Source organism: Natator depressus, chromosome 1 (genome assembly GCF_965152275.1).
Source record: "Natator depressus isolate rNatDep1 chromosome 1, rNatDep2.hap1, whole genome shotgun sequence".
Taxonomy (NCBI): Eukaryota; Metazoa; Chordata; order Testudines; family Cheloniidae; genus Natator; species Natator depressus.
In genome coordinates, this window is record NC_134234.1 from 107,169,602 (window position 1) to 107,178,237 (window position 8,636).

General features: G+C 41.6%; 1 protein-coding gene across 3 annotated transcripts in view; it reads left to right on the plus strand.

Moving 5' to 3' along the window:
- Positions 1–7,996, plus strand: part of COL4A2 (collagen type IV alpha 2 chain) — a 244,435-nt gene extending 236,439 nt beyond the window's left edge. For all 3 annotated transcript variants that reach the window (XM_074963584.1, XM_074963593.1, XM_074963603.1), the window contains exons 46-48: positions 672–863; positions 1,201–1,487; positions 6,100–7,996. In XM_074963584.1, coding sequence (XP_074819685.1) covers positions 672–863; positions 1,201–1,487; positions 6,100–6,354 — 734 coding nt within the window. In that variant the 3' untranslated portion in view covers positions 6,355–7,996. The remainder of the gene's footprint in view (positions 1–671; positions 864–1,200; positions 1,488–6,099) is intronic.
- The last annotated feature ends 640 nt before the right edge of the window (positions 7,997–8,636 follow it).

The window sequence follows — 8,636 nt, forward strand, 5'->3', positions numbered from 1 at the left end:
ACCTTTTTATTTTTAATCAAAATAGGCATTGAGGCTCCTTAGCCTTCTTCGTGTCATCAGTTATTAGCTCTCCTTCATTGCTAAGTAGAGGACCTACACTTCCCTTTGTCTTTCTCTTGATCTTAACGTATTTAAGGAATCTTTTCTCATTCCCTTTTATAAACCTTGCCAGATGTTACACATTTTGTGCCTTAGACTGTCTGAGTTTGTCCCTACATACTTGGGCTGTTCTTTTGTGCTCTTCCTTATCAAGTTGACCATGTTTTGGATGATTCATTTTTGATTTTCAGGTCATTAAAGAGCTCCTGAGGGAGCCATATTGGCCCCTTACTATTCTTCCGATCTTTTTTCTGCATTGGAATAGTTTGCAGTTGCGCCTTTAATATTGTCTCCTTGAGGAACTGCCAGCTTTCCTGAATTCCTCCTTAGATTTTTCTTTCCACAGGACCTTACCGACCAGCGCTGCTTTTTTGAAGTCCACTGTCCTTATTCTGCTGCCCTCACTCCTTCCTTTCCTTAGAATCATGAAATCCTAGCATTTCATGATCACTGTCACCCAAATTGCCTTCCATCTTCAGATTCACTACCAATTCCGCCCTGTTGGTCAGAATCAAGTCTAAAATGGCTATTTCCCAGTTACTGTTTATTGTCTCTTTCCATTTTTCCCCAAGGTGAACCAGGCCGTCCAGGTAACCCTGGGCTACCAGGTATGCCAGGTCGCAGTGTTAACATTGGGTACCTTCTGGTGAAGCATAGCCAGTCTGAACAAGAGCCAATGTGCCCAGTTGGTATGAACAAACTCTGGAGTGGCTACAGTCTACTGTATTTTGAAGGACAGGAAAAAGCACATAACCAGGACCTTGGTATGTACATGGCTCTTTAACATCTCAACATCTGACATTTTCAATCTGATTTTGCCACTCAAAACTAGGGGCACACAAAATTATAGACCATTTCTGAACATTTGGGCTTCGGTGCATATTAGGCTAGGATGCCTAGAAATGACAGCAGATTGGAACTAAATATCTTTCTTTCATCTCCCTCTGGAGGTGGTTTCTCCAGATCATTACTGAAGTTTGAGTGGAACTGTAATACAAATATAAATGTTACTGAATTATGCAGGTATGCACAATAAGCTAAAAATAAATCCTTACTTGAATGTGCACATGCTAAAGATTTGTGATGGTTTATTTTTTACAGGGCTGGCTGGATCCTGTTTGGCTCGTTTTAGTACCATGCCTTTCCTCTACTGTAACCCTGGGGATGTCTGTTATTATGCAAACAGAAATGATAAATCCTACTGGCTCTCAACCACAGCACCTCTTCCAATGATGCCCGTGGCAGAAGAAGAAATTAGACCATATATCAGTCGTTGTTCCGTCTGTGAAGCCCCAGCTGTTGCAATTGCTGTCCATAGTCAAGATGTTTCTATTCCGCACTGCCCTGAAGGGTGGCGCAGTTTATGGATTGGATATTCCTTCCTCATGGTATTTGTCCTTTTCAACATTTGCTGAAAGTATCGCACAAAGTTACATTAAGCTGGGCTCCCACCTATTGGCCAAGTTGTTCAGGTTTAGGTTCAGGTTTGCTAAAAATGCAAACGCACTGAACCTTCCCATAGAAGCAGGGAGGAGAAATGTGTGGGGAAAACTGCTCTCTCCCTCATCATGGAGACCAATTAAAGTTACATGAATGGCTGGGGCAACAGTTTCTTTCCAACCAGATTAGTACGTGAAGGTTCGAGTGACTATGCTCCAAGTGACAAATTGTACCTGACAGCAGAAGATATGATCCACTTTATGTTGTAGAGAAAATGGACCCGCCAAACAAAAAAGACGTTTGAGCTAAGAATAAAAATGTCAGCTAGAGTTTATGCACAGAGGTGGGGAGGGCGGCCCACTAAGCCATTGTCAGCAAGAGAGAGGATGAGGAGTAGGTAATAGGTCTTTCAGGAACAATGGTAAGTAATTGATCTGACAAAATCACTGACCTGCACAAAAAGGGAGAATTAGACTGTCAGTCAAAAATACTAAGTAGTAGAGTGAAGATTACTTTTATTTTCAACAAACAAAAGCTGTATTTAAGCAACTTGACATTTCATGATGTTTTTGGTTTGTCCCAGCTTTCAAACTGAAAATTATTCATCCTTAAGACACATGTTCCCTCTAATTTTTTCCATCCATGTGCAGAATGAATTTTGTTATGTGCATCAATATCGAGGTAATGTGCGGATATGCGCCACCAGTAGAAACAAAAAAACTAGATATAATTATTTTTTTTAAAAGTTACCATAGGGATAATTAACACAGGCAGGATAGGTTAGGCATTTTAGAACTCACTACTCAAAGAATTAAATTTAAGCATAAGAGAGAAATAAAATTATGAAATGCAAAAACTAGTGAAAAAACTAAAACAACAGCCCTTTGAAAAAATAAAATTACAGAGAATATATGTGCATTGCAGGAAGTACCAAGAAGTAACAACAACAGAATGCAGAATTCTCTCTAGAATAAGTAATGTCCCACTAGGTGTGTACGATAAGTTAGAGAGAGGTATGTCTGACCAAGGCTTAGGGAACTACAAAGGCACTCGGCTAAGCATGGTGACTGGTACTGTATGAGAACCTGGGTAGACAGGAACACCTAGGTTCTAATCTCAGCTCCTAGTACTGATTTTGTTTCTGGCCTTCTGAAGGTTATTTAAGTAGATCTGGTCAGAAAATGGATTTTCCTCCCACAGGAAACGTCACCAAAACAAAAAACACTCTCACTTTCATTGACATTTTCCACAGCAAATGTTGACTATTAAACAATCACCAACCAAAACAAAAAATTCAAACTACAAACCTAAAATTTAAAAAACTGAAGAAACCGCTTTAGTGGCACTAATGAATGATTTCCTACAGTAAACAGATAGAGGACAGAAACCCATTCTCATCCTGCTCAACCTCTCTGCATTCAATACTGTTGATAAGGAGATTCTGCTCTCTCACCTGAGAGAGGTGGCAGTAGTCTGGGATAATGCATTAAAATAGCCAGTCCTTCCTGGAAGACCACTCCCAATGAGTAGTGATAAGAAACTCCCCTCCCCCACTAGACCCTTCACTTGTGGAGTTCACAAGGATCAATGCTCTCTCTGATCCTTTTCAACATCTACAGTCAACCAGTAAGTGACAGATGACACAGACTCAAGTACCAGCAATATGCAGATCTATCCTTCATCACATAAGACACTACCACCAAGATGGCCCAGTGCTTAGACGAAGAATAGCGGGTGGCAGCTGAACCTGAGCAAGACAGAGGTGATGCTGGGAGGGGGCAGAGGAAAATATATTGAAGAGCTTGCAGCCGTGATGCAGTCTCCAGGGGTTAAAGCAGCACAACCAAAATTAGTTTAGTCTGTTGTCTAGGAGTACTCTTGGATTTCTTACTGACACAGAGCTCTCATCTAGCAGCCTCGGAGAGTAACACTTTCTACCACCTCCACCTGTGTCCCAGCCTGACAAACAAAAACCTGGCCTCAGTTATTCATGCCTGTCACCGCTTAGCTGGATTCCAGCAATGCAATATACCTGGGCATGAAACAGTCAATATGTAGGAAACTCTGCAGTGCATCTCCTCAGCCACACACACTACCGGGAACATGTCAGAACTGACTTCTGCTCTGTACACTGGCTTCAGATAGAATATCAAATCAAGTTCAAGGCAAAGATGACCCATGCCTGCTGGGAGTGAGGGGAAGAGGACAAAGTGAGGGCTGCCAGCTTCAGCAGTGTTACTGAACATGCTCAGTACAAGCCAAGCAGCAAATCTGGGGGAGGTGGGACGTGACCCCACGTCCTCTCCATGTGTCACCTCTGGTTCAAGGTCTCACTCTTTATGTTCAAAGCACTCCATGGCCTGGGCCCAGTATATCTAAAAGACTCTGTAGCGCTCAGGACGAATAGACCCTGCTGTACAACTTTGCTCCTCTGACCCGATGGAACTCCCACCAAGGGTAAAGCTCATCTGGGTGGCAGATAGAACTTTCTCCAGGGTCTGATGCCAGACTGGAAGGAACTTCCCCAGTAACTAAGAACGATCACAAAGCTCACCACTTTCTGCTCCACGTTCAAGGCACATTTCTTTGACCTTGCTTTCTCTAACACACACATAGTATCTTTTTATATATATAAAGATGGCTGTTGCTACCAAAACAAGACACCTAGCTGGGGAGAGGGTGAGTGAACAAACAACCTGTGACAGGAGTTAGTCATCTGGCTGAATCCATTTACTGGAAGATGCTCAGGTACTGTGGTGACGAGCCTGGTATTAAAACCTATATAGAACAGAATACCTCGTAGGAGTGCTTGTTTGTAAATACCTTGTCTAAATACTAAGCATTTGTAAGGAGAGAGCTGCAGCCTTGGCAACAAGAGATAGATTTCCCAGTACAAAGTCCTTTGCTACCAAGGAAAGTGCCAAAAACTACAAGTGTTTACAGGAGGAAAGCTTCAGTTTTTTGATGTGTGTGTGCACCACAGCATTAGCAATTAAGCAGAGGCTAGTGAAGTGGCTGGTTAGGATACAGGGTGGGATTTTGAACACTGAAGAATAAGATTTGTTATACACGATGTTCCTGATAATCTCAAGAAAAGCATATTCAGTTCAATAGTGTTTCACTACAACTTCCTTGGTTTCAGTAAAATGATAGATCCCTCTTCTTGGGTGTTAGCGTTAGGGGCCAGTCCTGCAAAGAGATCAGAATGGGTCGCCCAGCATCCTGCTGAAGTCAATGGGACTTCATGCAGAAGAACAGGGCATGCCTGGCCAGATCCTGTTGCAGGCTCAGACCCTGGTGAGTAGAAAGTAGATTTCTTTTGAGCGCATTAGCAGTTGGTAGGTCATTAAGATAGCTGAAAATACTCTGTTGTGTGATTCTGTTCAGGATAACCCGGAATCACTGTTCAAATGGTACTTAAAGTATACGTGAAGTGTCATGAGCTTCATCTGTGAGTGAAAAGATTTGAAGGCTACTTAACAAAATGTAAATGGGAGGCCTTCATTTGTCTGGAGGCAAATGAGTTAAGTCTGGGAGCTAAGAGCGTTGTTACACTAAGACATTTTGGTTTGGTGCCCACCCCATTTCCGCCCATATAAAGGAGAAGAGGGCCAAGTTCATCCCTGGTGACACCACACTGATTTTAAGTATTGCACTAGACCTGAAACTGAACAGTGTTTAACACCTCAGAGATTAAAGCTTTGGTGCTGTTACCCAGAATCATAGGTACCGTATGGCAATCTGAGTGAGAGAACGGTGCAAGGAGAGAAATTCGTACCATACCTATTTAGCACTGTGGTAAAAGCTCAGTTTCTACTTTTGTTACTGATCTGTGGACAGCTTTGCAAGCTGAACAACAGTTGGCCTGTGCAGTGAAAGGCAAGAAATGAGGGTTTATTCTTACTATGTTTTCATATGAATTAAAAAACAAACCTGTTGATTTGGTTTCTCCTTTTACATTAAAAATTGAAGGGTTTTGAGGGATGGGAGAAAAAGGCGATAGGAGAATAAATGTTAAATGTTTTTGCAAAAGTAGAGAGAAGTCTGTTGGGATATTCACTGCTACGTGCTTGTTTCAGCAGCACACCATTAAAAGGGAGGGATTTAGTTCTTAAAGGGGTACAGTAATGATTGTGTGTCAGTTTTGCTTAGAGATGTCATTTAAAGAGTGTGAATTATACATGTCTTAATGTACCATTATTGCCATGAAAATATGAAATCTTAAATGTCTGGAGTAAAGAAGCGGTAGATAGGGTTAAAATGGAAAATGTAGATAAACCAGATAGTTTAAGGATCTACTCCTACAAACTTTACTGTGAGTAATCAACAATAGTACTCCCATAAGTCTTAAACATGGGGGTGAGGTTTGCAAGATTGGCCCTATGTATGCCTCAGTAGGAATGTCCTACAGTGAGAACTCTTCAGGTAACAGATTTAGAAGTCATTTTAGCCTTGGTCTCCTCCCTCCCCTACCTGTTGATTATTGACAGTATTGATCTAGGGCAGTGATTTGTGTAGCCCTGTCCTGTATCTGAACACTGCCTTCTTTGTGTCTCATAGCACACTGGAGCTGGTGATGAAGGTGGAGGACAGTCACTGGTTTCTCCTGGGAGCTGTCTGGAAGACTTCAGAGCTACTCCTTTCATTGAATGCAATGGTGCCCGAGGAACCTGCCACTACTATGCAAACAAGTATAGCTTCTGGCTTACCACTATTAACCAGCAATTCCAGAGCTTGCCCTCAGCAGATACGCTCAAGGCAGGTCTCATCCGAACTCATATCAGCAGATGTCAAGTGTGCATGAAAAATTTGTAAAATATATTATATATCCCTAGTAGTAAAAGGAAAATGTTTCTACAGTGTTCTAGACCTATCACAGTGGTGCTTATTTAACTTATTACCTCAAAAGCTGAATGAAAAGTTAAGTGTCTGTAAAAGCACAAAGGCTTATACCAAATGCTGACTGCTTCTCCTACCATACAGTATATTTTGCTAGTCTAACACCATGTTATTTGCTAATTGAGTCAAATATTCAACCTTGAAACATCAAAAAAAAAACCCACAAAAAACCATCCAGTTACTAATCTAACAATTCTCTTGGGCAGATCTGTTCTCTAACATGTTTGATGCAAACATTCAATGAAATGTACGTCTTATCTTAGTTTATTGTTAACAGGTGTAGTTCATATTAATTAAGTGGTAACATACAACAGTAAAATGTAAGTGTTAGCACAGCAGTGGGCTAACCTCTGGGAAGTACTCCTAGATCTGAGCCCCACACCCAGCCTTTGAACTTACCTTTTACTGTAATAAAAGTTTATACCTGGGTACTTACAATGGAAAGATAGGTTGTTTTAAACTCCCCATGCCTTTGCCGTGCTTTTTGTCCTACCACTTTCACCACCAGAGTTTATAAACATTCTGAATTAGCTCAGGTAGCCACATTTAGTGTTACTCTCTTCTTCTTGCAATGAGAACAGTTCATTACTAATGGCAGCATGTTACTTCACAAACCTATCACACTTTTCCAGCTATACCCCACATCACAGGATAAACTACAGTGGGTCTTTATTCTGTGCCACACAACAGAAAGGAGCAAATGCCTACTAGACACATTGGACCACAAGAGGGAGAGAGCATCATGCTTCCTTTAACCACCATGCCATGTGCTTAATAACATTGTGTGGTTAGGGCTCCATATGAATTTGGTTATATGGTTGTGGAGCAGCCACTATACAACATACACCCCTGAAAAACCCGTGCTATGTGCACAGATTTCCCAGCTGAAGTTATTATTACTCAATACAGCCTTATCTTCAGATCCAAAACCTTCAAGCTATCTACTTCATCTGTGAAGAAGTGCACAACTGGAGGGCAGAGGGATGATGGTAGCATAACTAGTCAGCTGTACCGCTAGGAAGGGCATGTCGAGGGGCTAGAAGTCACTCAGAGGGGGTTTCTTGCACAGTTTATCTTCAAAGGCCCTGGAAATTGGGTGCAAGATTTGCTGAGGATCCACAGAGTCTATGATGGTTAGCCCCTGCCTCCTGCAAAAGATCTACTGGGTTTGCTACATGGTCACCGACAGAGATTAAGTGCTTTTTCTGTAGAAAGAAAACATTAGGCCCAAGGGTAAGCTGTCCCGCATGACCCTGGGAGAGAATGAACCACGTGATGATAAACCCCTTGCTTATTTTCTTGTGAGTCTCTTATGCAGCATGGTAATAAGCATGATAAATACCATGACACTTAAATGTTTCCAGCAAGATTTTTTGTGGGGAGGGGAGGAGCTACATTTACTAGCATGGGTGAAAAGCACTATGTACGCTTACTGCGCTGGCTTTAAAATAATCGGTAGTTATCTCCTCCACATCAGTTTTAATTTCTCCTTATGCAGTTCACCTTTCCCCTGCTGCACTGATTGTTGGGTTTTGTAATTATGGTCCCTCATTGCTGTAATTATCTTAAATAAAGTTTGTTTTTTCTACACATCTACTTGTTGATTGTTTCAATTCTCTAAACATATGCCAGGCTCTCCTATTACATTTGCAGATTACTTTCATAGATGTTAGTTTGGGGGCTTGGATTTGTTTGGCTTGTTTAAAAAAAAAAATTAGAGACAATGTTAATTGGATGTCAGCAGAAGTATCAAAAGGTGGCCAAATAAGCTTCCTCAATCTAAATTCAAACTATTTAACCAAGCAGGGGTCTGCTCAGTCTGTCAGCTGGAGACACACAAGCCGTTTCAGAGAGAGGATGCTAAGTAAGATGCTATTCCATCCATTGTTACAAGGAGAGAGAATTTAACCAGTTCCTCAGTTGCCTATCATCATCTTAGGCAATGCAGCTCTGAGGTCTGGTCTACACTAAAAAATTGGTCGCCCCAGCTATGTGAAAAATCCACACCCCTGAACAAGGTAGTTAAGGTGACCTAACCCTTGGGGTAGGCAGCTCTAGGTCAATAGAAGAATTCTTCCATTGCAGCATTTCACAATTTAGACAAGCTCTCAGTGGAATCCTGGGATGGAGATTAACCCTAGAATCTATAATGGTCTGTAAAATTACAGAGCAGAGGAGCCTCGCCTTGATGAAAAGAG